The sequence below is a fragment of the Daldinia caldariorum genome (assembly GCF_022478825.1).
Source record: "Daldinia caldariorum strain CBS 122874 unplaced genomic scaffold F4812scaffold_3, whole genome shotgun sequence".
In the NCBI taxonomy this organism is placed as follows: domain Eukaryota; kingdom Fungi; phylum Ascomycota; class Sordariomycetes; order Xylariales; family Hypoxylaceae; genus Daldinia; species Daldinia caldariorum.
The window spans coordinates 208,881-221,241 of NW_025953039.1; the positions used below are offsets into that span (position 1 = coordinate 208,881).

General features: G+C 46.1%; 1 protein-coding gene across 1 annotated transcript; it reads right to left on the reverse strand.

The window, feature by feature from the left end:
* Nucleotides 1-7,375: 7,375 nt before the first annotated feature.
* Nucleotides 7,376-9,976, reverse strand: F4812DRAFT_259753 (PLP-dependent transferase). Its single transcript, XM_047930792.1, has 4 exons — nt 9,459-9,976; nt 8,270-9,409; nt 8,075-8,201; nt 7,376-7,981 (listed from the first exon to the last, which is right to left on the reverse strand). Exons 1-4 carry the CDS (start codon nt 9,538-9,540, stop codon nt 7,666-7,668), a joined length of 1,665 nt encoding a protein of 554 aa, XP_047792594.1. The 5' UTR covers nt 9,541-9,976; the 3' UTR covers nt 7,376-7,665.
* Between the last annotated feature and the right edge of the window lie 2,385 nt (nt 9,977-12,361).

The following is a 12,361-nucleotide window of genomic DNA, read 5'->3' on the forward strand; positions in this document are numbered from 1 at the left end:
AGATGAACTTAACGATGTTGAAAACCGTATATCTCCGAGAGAGAGACATTTAAAGGATGCGCTAAACCATACCGAAATCTGATCACGTATAAGAGAAGTCTTGCTTTTGCATCAGCCTTAGGTTAGGAGTTAGGTTAATACTAGCTCCTACGATCCCAGCAGCCCGGTAAAATGGCTGGTAAAGATTTGGGGAAGCAAGGGAAGATCAGGATCTCAGTATTGGGTGATGGAACTATACGGGATACAGCAGCACGATACATTGATATTGCAGCAAGTCCAGACACATATAGGTCTAATCTATTTACTTCCTTCCCTTATTGCCCACCCCCTTTTCGATGCGGCGCAGAAATCACCTCCAAGATCTTCCATTCTAACGGATGATCTAAAGGCTAGATCGCTTCAACTGGAGTGCGGCTTAAATTGTAGATTGCAAAGAGCTTCCTCATACTAGCAAGATTTCCCTAGCTCAGGCTCATACTGACCAATTTGCCGAAGCCAGCAAAATTTCCAAAGAACTAGCAGGCATAAGCCTTTCAGCCGAACAGGATAGGATGAACTTCTCGCGGAAAATTCGTTTGATTCATGCTTTAGACCAGCATTGCAACTTCACAGTGGCTGCCGATCAAAAATGATGTGCGACTAGGATCGGAACACTTAGGCACGCTCTTAGATTCATAACAAGTATGTGATAGCCTCTATATTCCTGCAGTAAGATGAACCAAGACACACTCTTGACTGATGCTCATTTATCAAGTCTCTAGATGTCTGTGGCTTGAAGTAAATCATGCTGAACCTGAAGCTGAGCATGCTGCTAAGAAATGATTCCTCTCTTACCATAATATCGGGAACTTTGGGGTATAGGCAGGGGTTGTCGCCAAGGGTGAGGTGGAGCTGCAATAGCATTGCTTTCCACCATGTAGGTTTCCCTCATTACGTCTTCACTCTCTCCTTTCAGGTGACTTAACTACCTCCTAAGGTACCTACCTGAGGCAAGGTACCTAAGATATTTAAATGACTGCTAATAACGTCTTAGGTTTTAGGCCGGCATACCTAATCAGATAAGTTCGGATTGTCAAACGGGGGTGGTAATACATATGCGATGTGAAGATAGAAAACCGCTTCGCGTAGCTACCTACCTAGGTGGGTAGGATCTTGGTCTAGGAGCGGCCCGCAATGTGAACCTGGAGTTTAGCTTCATCAGTGTCGCTGTCGGCTTGATACCTGGCTAGTGATAGGTTAGGCAGACTGACGCAGATGACCTTGGACTACATGTGATATGCATTTTTTGAGGTGCATAAAGCCGTATCAGGAAATCAGAATACATGTTTAAGATGCTTGAAAGACGAAGATCACCCCCTTAGTGTGTAATGCACTGACAGGGGGGTATTCACGCCATCCATAAATAATTCTTTTTTTTTTAAAAAAAAAAAAAATCTTTTAGGATCTCATATCCTTAGATTCGCTTAAGGTTCAATATCTTCCTCGGAAGCATCAAATTGTGATTCCTTACGTTTCATCACCAGGCACGCCAACCAGGACCCCGGTGTCCATTTCTTATCATACACCAGCGGTGCCAGAGATGCAGTCCATGATTTTACATGCATAAGGAGTCTCTTACTGGCCGAAAATACCCAACAGGACGACTCAACGGATCACATGTCCACCTACTCGGGTCCGTACCCATTACACGCATGATGAAAGTAGTAAAGCTTTATACATGAGAATGGCGCCTGGTGATTCTTAACTCAACTTCCCCGAGGCCGGTGGGAGTTCAGAGAGGCTGTTCATGTCAGAAAAAATCGCAACTTAGCCCATGAGTTCAACTAAACCAAATGTTTGATTACTGTCCTCTTGTTTGATCTCCTTTTAGCCAGAATACCACAAGAGCCCAATTCCTCATGGGCTCGTATATCTACTACCCCTAGCATTCGGAAAATCGGTGAGCGGTCCGGCATTAGCCTTTCTTATGCGCTCATTATATAGGGAGGATGCCTCTTGAATAGTCTTGCCTCGCTTCTTGGGCCAGTTGCCGTCGGCGGATTAGACAAATGACATAATATAGAATTGCCCCGAGTAGACTACAGATTATGCATAACCTGGGCGCCTAAGCTCTTTACTAGGATTATGGGAGAATCTTTCCATATCAAAAGCTCTTTAGTAAAAATTAAGGCTGATTAGACCAATAGAGATCGGTATGTCGCGGATCTCCGTATCACTTGCGAAAGTGGCGTTAACGCAAACACATTGACTATTTTGTCTCCTCGCTTTACACGTCGACATCATAGCAGAAAGCCTATCATCAAGGCTAACCTGCTTATAAATAAGGGTCAAATGGTAAATACCATATTCTGCATCACGCAAGGCGCCGAGCAGAAATTTTCGCCTTCCACTTCCTTGTCAGGTATAGTAAAGCCTTTCAAGCCTTTAGACTCTCTACCTCAAGGTCGTTCGACTGGACGGAAAAGTGGCAAAGGCTCTCTGAAACCTACCTACCTACCTACCTACCTGGTAGGTGCGTATAGAATCCTCCGAACGAATCGTACGTCACTATCAAATTGCTAAACGGAGTGGAGTGCATTTTGAACATACAGCACCAACTAACTCACCGACTCGCTGTTGGTAAACGTTCATTTCTATCGGTGAGACTTCTGAGTTATGAGATACCAGGGTTGGAGTCGATTTAGCTTGTATTACAAGCCATTGTCTTGCACTCCGTGGAGATATGCATTGAGCCTCTTCTTGACGGATAATCCAGACTTACGTGGCTCCGATTGCCACGTGTAGAGCGGTATTGTCTTACATACCCGACGCACTTGAGGTTTATATGGTTATCTTAAGTTTACTTTTAGTACCTACTTTACTTTACTACGTTGCAGGGCAGGCATCTGGGTATTCGAGGAATTGAGGCCACGTGAGATCTTCTACTCAGTGTGTCTTTCACAAACATTGCTCAATGTAAGAACCTCGGGCCGATTTCCGGGATTCTTAATCGGTAGCGAAGGGCGAGATTCATCGTACCCCCGCCACTCAGCATGATTGAGAAAGCCACTGGCTTCCTCTAGTCTCACATTTTTCCCACTAGCTGCATTTCAGGGAGCTCAACATGATCTGTGCTTGATGTAACAAGAGACATGGCGTTCAGAATCTCATTTCTTTTCGTGCTTTTATCTCCAAACATTAGCAATATAGTTCCACAGTCTATATCCTTTTGTGACAACGAATAGCAGAAACATTAGGTATGTTGACTCGTATCCACTATAGCTATAGCCATAAAGAAAGAATACAAGACTAAAGTTAACGACGTGAGGACTATAAATTATCAACTTTCTATTAGACATGAAATCTCGCTAGTTACCTACAATTCGTGCCAAGTTGACTCAAGTAACACCAGAGCCATACATCACTTCTCATCTCCCACTTATTTGTACAATATGAAGACCAAAAGCACATCAGGTAGGCTAGGTACTTACCTACCTACCTAGTATCTAATGTCCAAGGATTGTAAGACTCCTTATAGCGGTTTTACATTCCCATTGCTGACTGGCTTACAGCTAATATTGATGCCCATATTAATGTTATATTTAACATCGGCTTAGATAGGTAATACCTAACCGATGTAAGTGAAAAGCATTCTTGGGAAATTGGACATTCGACAAGATATGAGAATATTCGAAAGTTCTGGTTTTAGTTCAGGATTGTGCTCAGTAGGTAGCAATCTCTGTTAGAAGTTGTAGTTGCGTAGAGTTGAAAGAGAGGGGTAGTCTTGTAGACTCATGCTGGTGACTTGAACCAGGCCCCTTTTATATAGACCTGATACCTGGTGTCTACACCAAGGGGTATCTCTATTGTTCTTTGGCGCTCTGAGACAGCCACATTCTCACAAAGAAGGCTATAATATGCCAGATCACAGCACGCCTAATCTTGCATAAAATAATGCCCCACAGCATGTTGACTACAGATCAAGTCCACTATCAGGTACCATATCGTAGGCAACGCCGTCATTAATTTAAAATCAGATCATAGGTGCTAGGGCGAAAAGAATTATTGGCATAGATATAAACCAATTTTCCCAATTGCCAATTTAATGAAAGTAATACACCCGTTGTACCGCAGCTAACTATTCTCTGATAGTTCGATAATATACCAGGTAGGTAGGTAGCCACATGCTGTACATACCTCGTTATGATGCCAATAGCACATAGTGATACAATACCAGTCTATCTCGTCATCAGACTTCTCAGTGGATAGGGGAATACTTGTATGCCTACCTAGCCTAAGGTATCTGATGTGAGTGGTATAGAGACCGGCATTCGGTGACAGGTATCTAATGTAATAGAGGTAGGATTATGAGATAAGCACCTTACATGTAAGGAATTTTATAAGTTTCATTAAGCAGGTTCATATTAGCTTTTTGTAACTACCGAAGGTACCCAGGTAGGTATGCATAGGCCCAATTATACAGATTAATTGAGAATTGATTCTCCGTTACGTCGTTGTTGTCGGGCCAGGCAGCGTCTCTATCACAAACGCAAAACGCCATGAAGGAACGACAGCAGCAGCAAACATGTAGCTCACCAAGCACAACAGTGGTTCTGTAAGACCGTGCTACTCATAAGATGGGATGGTGAACATACCCTACCTCTTATATAAACCTACGTCGAATCACTTAACCCCCTTTAGTCACCCCTATCTGCCAACACTCCCCATGGAACGGCAAACGCTTATTAAAGGCACATAACCACTCCACACTTTCTATGAAAACTTGGAAGAAACTCATATTTGTTACACCTCGTATTTCTCAAAACTCGTGTCCGAAAGTGAGGTGGATATAATATCAAATATTTGGAGTAAACGGCTCAACCTAGACGTTGCCTACCTAACCTACCTAGAGGTAGTGTCACGTCGCAGAGAATGCAGTAGGTAAAATAACTTCGTTGTTCCGCAAGGAACTCTAACTACAGTTGCTTTGAAGCCAAAGCTATATACAAAATAGCTCCTTTGTTCCAAGGAGTCTCAAGTGAGACTCCTGACAGGTAGGTGGAAAGCTTGAGTAATGGGAGTGTACCGAATCACTTAATTATTATCACTAACGACGCATCCCTAAAGACTTCAAGGGCTCCTATCTCGACGTAGATTGAATCCCCCCATAAATGCTTACCGTAGATAACCTTAAATCCAACTCCCGTAGTCAATACACGGGTACTTAACCTTGAGTTGCTATCACGCCTACTTTACCTGATTATAAACCTTGACTTATCTCTACCTAATACATGACTTTAGGTGGAAGGTAGGCTAATCTCATTGGTACCTACTAGTTAGTCTACTACCTTGAGTATAATAATCCTTTGGCCAAAACGAGACATCTAGCTTCCGAACTCAAAATCCATTTATCATACCCTAGGTTACCTACCTGTAGATAAGCAGCTAATGCCTTGAACTGCTGGTAGACCCATTTTTCCGGCTAGTAGACTTCAAATAAGCTGACCGTCTTACAGACTTCCCATCCGGCTCTTTACCCGTACTACGTGGCTGCGACACTGTGGGACACAATTGTCGTCCTGGATCATACCTGCGCACCTAGAGTCATTATCACAGAGCGGTTGATCGTAGTTCATGATGCGGCTATGTTGAATTAGTGGGTGAACCAGAGATTAACCCCTAAGGCTCTTCTCCACCTAGTCTCCAAGTAAGGAAGCGTAGCCGCAATCGGCAAGACGAAAAAGGCCGTAAAGGACTAAAGGGGCATATGGTCGGGTTTGCGGAAGCCATGAAAGGAAATCTTGTATTCGAACACGCCTTAAGAGGATACACGACAACAGGACAACTACCGCGTCTACCGGTCTTCTCGTCAGTATGGTACGACCACAGTTTGTTATTAGACGGTTGCTCCCAATATTGCGACATTCCTTGCATTCCGGGTCCAGTCTTATTCGAACTAAAATGAGGGGTGCCGTCATCTGATTACTGTACTTTCAAACTTGATGGCATTTCATACGAAGAGCTTCCCTCCGGCGACCCGGCTCCCGCTATGCGAAGTGGTATAGGGTATCACAAAGGCTGACTCTCTCCTAAAAGACGCGCTATCGTGACACAGAACTAGGTAGGTAGGTTAGGTAGGTTAGAAGCAATCTGCCATGCTTTAAATTGCCGGCTCGAGGTACCTATTACCAACCGTGAAAATTGTGCCGGGTTGTCGTGGATGCTTTTGGGGTAACGTCAAAAAAAGCTTCACTGAGGCGCAGCTTCGTCAAAGGCCATTGAGAATAGAGTATAAGGCGAGACATCGGGGAATACACAGCGGAGGCATGCGAGATATTCCAACGTTCGGCAAATCAAACGTTTCCAAAGGAGCGTGCATGCAAACTGCGTAACTCCGTTTACCCTTTGCGCCTCATCCTTGTGTTGCTACCCGCCGCATTCAACGATCTGGCTCCTCAATGCTACCTTATCTTCTGCTCGTATCGCATAAGAAGTAACCGGCAGGCAGGCAGCTTGTGTGAACCATCATCCAGATATAGATCAGGTACAGTGTTGGGGTTAACTGTAGTCTCTAGTTCAACAATCCTTTAGGAGCGCGTCATGGCGATGCTTCCGTGTCTCTCTATTGATGTTTTCTATTTCGTGTCACACCGAGAGAGCGTCATCTAAAGGTACCTGATATGCAATAGCATCCTTCCCGGGCGGAAAAGGATGAATTACTTGCACATGCGGACCCCCGTGTAATATCGATCGCTTTTGGGTACCTTATTACCTTAGGTATACCTAACGTTATAATAAGGTCTTCTTTTTTCGTGGGGTGCGCATATTGATTGCATACACGGGCACCGCCAGGGCGGAAACGAGTTAAAATGCAGCAAATCTATTGGACTTCGGAATCGATGGCTTGCGATCTGACATAATATGCGCCACGGTGTAATAAACAACCACCGATTACCGAAATTTCAAGCACGGCATAGGAGGTATCTAGATAGCTCATGGCCTGGTGGTTACTATACCGGTGAGAAGAAACTATTGAGAATAATAGCAAGCAGGAGGATATTAGATCCCTTCACCGTCGTTCCTGGGGGCCAGGGAGGGGGTGTCTAAGATTGCTGTGGCTTTTATCACTGCTTAGTGGAACAAGCAGAATGTTGTTGTCATTATCTGACAGGTACGAAATGGCATGGTGATATGGGGAGATATGGGGTTGGTGGGTGAAGAGCACAAGACTAAGTCAGACCAGTCAAAATCGAAGGAAAACATTACGATACCTATTAATAATGCATGTAATACTACTCTGTTCTTAACCGCGGTCCTCTTCTTTAAAACCCGAGAACCACGTTGAAATGGTGTGCACACCCTTCGCAACTACGATGAGTAACGCGAGATGAAATCAACACGAAAAGGGGATAGGGTTCGTCGAGATGAAATTCATAAACGGTCAAAAAACGTCCGTACATTATTAACTAGATGTGTGTGGTACTATATAATCCCTTGACCCGATCACGGACAGGCTTAAACACAAGTATATTACTCCAGACTTAACCACAGGATGTGAGTGCAGGGGCAAAGATGGTACACAAAAAAAAAAGGAAACCTGACAATATTTCACCAGGAAATATAAGCGCCTAGGAAACCAACTCTAGCCTACCGTTTTTTTTTCTTTTTCTTTTTTTTCGTCCCCTTTCACTTCACAGTAGCGAGGCCGTGAATTAAGTCATGCATCGCAAGCGGATTCACCCTTGGCGTGGCTTCAGGGGCTGATGTGAAATGGTGTAGCATAGGGCGCGGGCGTGGAACCTCTCGTACGTCAGGGAAGTTACTCGTTGTGTAATTAACGGGAAGGTCAAAGGCGAAGGCTTCAGCTCGCTCAGAGCGAGCAGTCGTCTGAGTCGAAGATGTCCAATCCTGCCCGTCCTCGAGAAACGTAGTGCGTAGGAAATCCAGGAAGGTGTCAACGTCCTGTTTCGTCGACATGGCCCCCAGACTAGCGCGTACGATACTGTATAATAATAATGATGCGTCAGTATATAGCAATATAGCAAAGGAGTACTTGCGCGAGGGAGGGTAAGACGAAAGGTCAGTTGTAACGTACCCTGTGGGAAGCCTATGGATGATGCTTATGCCATGTGAGCCACAATGGTGCCCTGCCGATAGGGCGCGCTCCGTCATCCACGGTTCATAACCAAGGGCTGTGAATATTCCGCCAGGATTGCAGACGCCTAGTAGGATTAGCTAAATTGACCAACACCGGATGCGCACCAATGTTGGGAGTTATAAATAGACTCACCTCCGGATCTTATGTAGATGCCCGCAGCGTTGGCAGAACGCTCAACGTCAGAGTAGGGGACGTGATGACCACTCGCCCGTAATACATTGAAAGCAATTGCAGAGCCCTGCTTTGACGAATCTTCGAAGTCGCCATTTTCGTTATAGATGCGGCAAAGCGGCCGGCCGTTGGAGTGGCGCAAAGTGAGCATACCTCGGAACAGTCTGGAGATGAGGTAGGAAGTATGATCCGAAATTCGACTCATTGAACCATATAGTCTCTTGTGTACGTCAATAGCCTCACCTAGCGCGAGAATGCTGTGGAACGGTAATGTTCCGTCTTCAAGTCCTTCGTGAAGCTTATAGGTGGGCGCTTGTAGGCCTTTCGACCTATGCCAATTCTCGCCGAACGTAGCAACCATGGAAACAGTACCTCCGCCAAAATACTTCCTCAGAGTCAGAATGTGCCCTGATTCTTTGCGAACGACCAATGCCCCAATATCCGGGAAGCCGAAGATTTTGTATAGGGACAGACATGTGAAGTCAGGGGCTTGATTGACATCTCGAAAGACGTTTTCCATGGGATACGTCATGGCTAGTGCTGCGGCATCGAGAAGAGTATAGGTGTTCTGTAAGTATTCTGATTGGCGTAGAATTCCCGGCCATGATAGTGGCAGCCTTCTACCCGACATGTTGGACTGTCCAGGGTAGGCAAACAACCCCAAACCGCCGAGATGGTGCCGGTTAAGGTAACTCGACTCTGGGGAATGGAGCCATCTCTCTACTTCTTGGTCGTTCTGGAAACAGTAAGATTGCCCGTATGTGAGTTCCCTAACCCCCACAATACTCGTATGGGCATCTTTATGATACCCATACCAGAACCTTCGATCGCTGGTCTTCTCAGACAGATCCCTGAAGGAATCAGCAACGAGCTTGATAGCAGCCGTAGCGTTCGCTACGAAAATCAAGTCAAAGTGCTCTGGATCTGCACCGAGGAATTTAAGCGTCTTCTCGCGAACTAGGTCAACAACGTCCCCAGAAAGCTTAGCCGGTGAGTTTTCCGAGTGCGGATTTCCGTATAAGTTGGCAATCATTTTGGTGCAAAATGATTCAACGGTAGACTTGGCATATATAGTAGCTCCGCTATGATCCAGGTACACTCCTGCTTATAGGTAAGTTGGTGTATAGAATCAGCCCAACAGAAGACGTACCATCATTCATATGAGGATACTCCTTTTGACGTAGAGCTTCCACGTCACTGTTATACCCTTTAGACATGGTGAAGAGTGGCATTGGTTATATACACCTAGGGAGGTAGGCTAATAGATGCTCAAACTTTGTTGATATGCCAAAAAAACTAAGCTGGAGAAGGGAGGGAGAAGATACACTTGGGATTATATGTATTCCCGAGATTGTAGCAAAGAAGAATTCCCGCGCTAGTGCCTGTGTTGCTTGTGTTGCGTCTTCCAAGGGGGCCATTGTCCAACAAACGTTGGGTCCAGACGAAGGATCTTATACTCAACGTCCACCTCCTCATCCGCCACTCATGTGGTCCATAACGGGAAGCATGGGTACGGCCCGTGGGGTGATATCCGCCCTACATCTTCTCGTCGAGAAAGGTCAGCAACGAGGTGGTGGCGCGGCGTGCGAGAGCGACTCTGCTGTCGACCATTGGCTGTATGCCATGCTGGAAACTGGAAGAGCCTAGCACAAGCGGATGACCGGACGACTGAGCATCTTGGCGAGTCGATAAGGAAACAGTAGGCGCAGCACATCGTACGCTAGGGACCGCGATCTAGTGACACATCGTAGCTGTAGACGGTTCCCTCAGGGATACTTGACGCACATCTGATGATGAGAGACTGGTAGAGATTATTGGATCCTCGATTTGGTCTGACACACCTGACCTTTTCCCTTTTAGGAGCGACGATGCTGATACGTACCGGGTCTCCTCTCCGAAAGCAGCCCATATTCCCTCTCAGGATGCTACTAGTTATGTAGTAGGAGGTAGTTTTGCACACTTGCAGAGTTTTTCCCCGGAGAGGAACGTTGGTGAGAAAAGGGATAAGTTTGATGCCTTCCTTGACGAGGTTTGGAGATGGACGGTTGGCGTAAGCTAGTGGGCCCTACGTACCTTTACTAAAGTGTAAGAGGCGCAAGTGTCAGATGCAAAAGGGATAGCGAACGACATATGATTGGGACGGCTCGCTAGAGAAAAAATTAAAAAATAAATGGTAGTCGGCTTCGCGATGTGGAGCCATGGACGTACTAGGTACAGTATTAGATGCGTACTCGATAAGGCTACTGTGTAATTGCCGTTCAACTGCGATGGGAAAAGGCTCAAGTTGGGACGATGTCCAAATTGGACCTCTGAACCTTAGGCACTGAAGAGGCTCTGGCGGAATAAGCAGGCCAACCGATCGCGGCAGAGTCGTGTAAGTATGCAGACACTATTACCACTTACAAGGGTCATCTAAGACACGAAGGACATGGGTTCAGATAGGAAAGCCATCCTATTTGGCGGTAGTTCCGCCGTTCAGTGCTCTTTCGTGCATCTGGATAGGTCGAGCGCCTCTTTCAGGCAAGCGTTGCGGGGAGAATAACGAGTGCAACGGCCTCGGTATCTGAACGGACTCCCAGCCCAATCATCACGGAGGGGGTGGCATGCTTGCCGCGAAGTTACGGCCAAGAGCTGCGAGTAGTTGTACTCGAGGCGGGTTAGCTGCAGCTGTCATCGACCTCTTGAATCGATCCCAACCCTAGCTCGCCTTGTATGGCTCGTATGCCATGAGGGAGTATTCGAGGTACGTAGTTTAATTCTGTAGTGTGTTAGGTAGTGTGTAGTGTGAAGTAGTATGTAGAGAGAGTCGATCCCTGCTACTTTTTGAGAAAGTGGTCGCCGACCTCCAGAACTGGAGGGTGTGCGTCATAGGGCACAACTTCCTGCAAGTCCTGCAAGTCCTGTAAGTATCTGCATCTAGACTCGAGAGACCCCCTGGCCATCTCACTCTGCACAGCTGCAATCCCATCTCGTATGAAAGTAGTTGTTGCGGTGGGATACAATGGGGTTAGAATAGAAGGGGAGGGGGGAAAGGTTAAACAACGGATAAGGAGTCGGCATGGGAGTTGGAGGAATGACCGCAAAAAGAAATTTGAGGCGGTTTGATGACGGTCCCAATGCTAAGACCGCCAAGACCATGTATCTGGTAATGAGATACTTCGTAGTTGTTATTTATTAATTGCCTTCTATCCTTGCTCTCTATCATCGTATCTTTAGTTACTAGCCAACTGTTAACAAGCCCTAAAAGTAGGGGTATTGCAGATTCAAGGGACATGAGGACGCAAGCCTCAAGCCTCCAAATTCATTAGGAAGCTTGTTTATGTTGTCTCTTAAAGAGACTCCCTTTTTTTTTTACTTTGTCATTCCCAACTCATGCAGCCTTCCCCCGGGATCACCAAATTTGACAACTCTATAATACAAAACCCTTGACAATATTTGCCCACGAGGCTCGATTCACACCTAGCTCGAACCAATCGCAGAGCCTAACAAGATCCGCGCTGAACCAGCTACTACCGTGAGAGCTCTAGAGCGCCTATCGCAATCTGAGACTTAAACATTCTGTTCCGTTCGAGGTTCGGAGCGTCGCATACTTTCAAGTAAACTGCCGTCGGGTCACGCACCTATCTCCAAATAACGCCCTAACCTGGGGCCAATTCTAATATGCTAGTGTCTTTGATAGGCGGACAAATCTTAAACGCTTCGGGCGAATCGAGATACCTGTGGCTGAGTTAGGTTGGGTTATTCAGAAGCTTAGCCTCGATTTGCGCTGCAGGTTGGTTTTTGGTGTGTTGCATCGATCCAGCTGCAATGGAACGAAAGCTCTGTTAATCATGGACCACATCTCGCATTTGCTTTCTTACACAAAGGCACCCTCAAAGTTCTAATCCCGTACTTGGCCAGCTCCAAAGCAAAGTACCTTCGTGTCGCCGCATATTCAACCCGATAGCGCACCCTCTTCGGAAACCCGGATGAAAAATCTGTGATGCGTAAGGGTGCAACCGGGATCTGTCGAGCCCCTTGTCGCGATGATTTCGCGCATAGCGCACACGGACT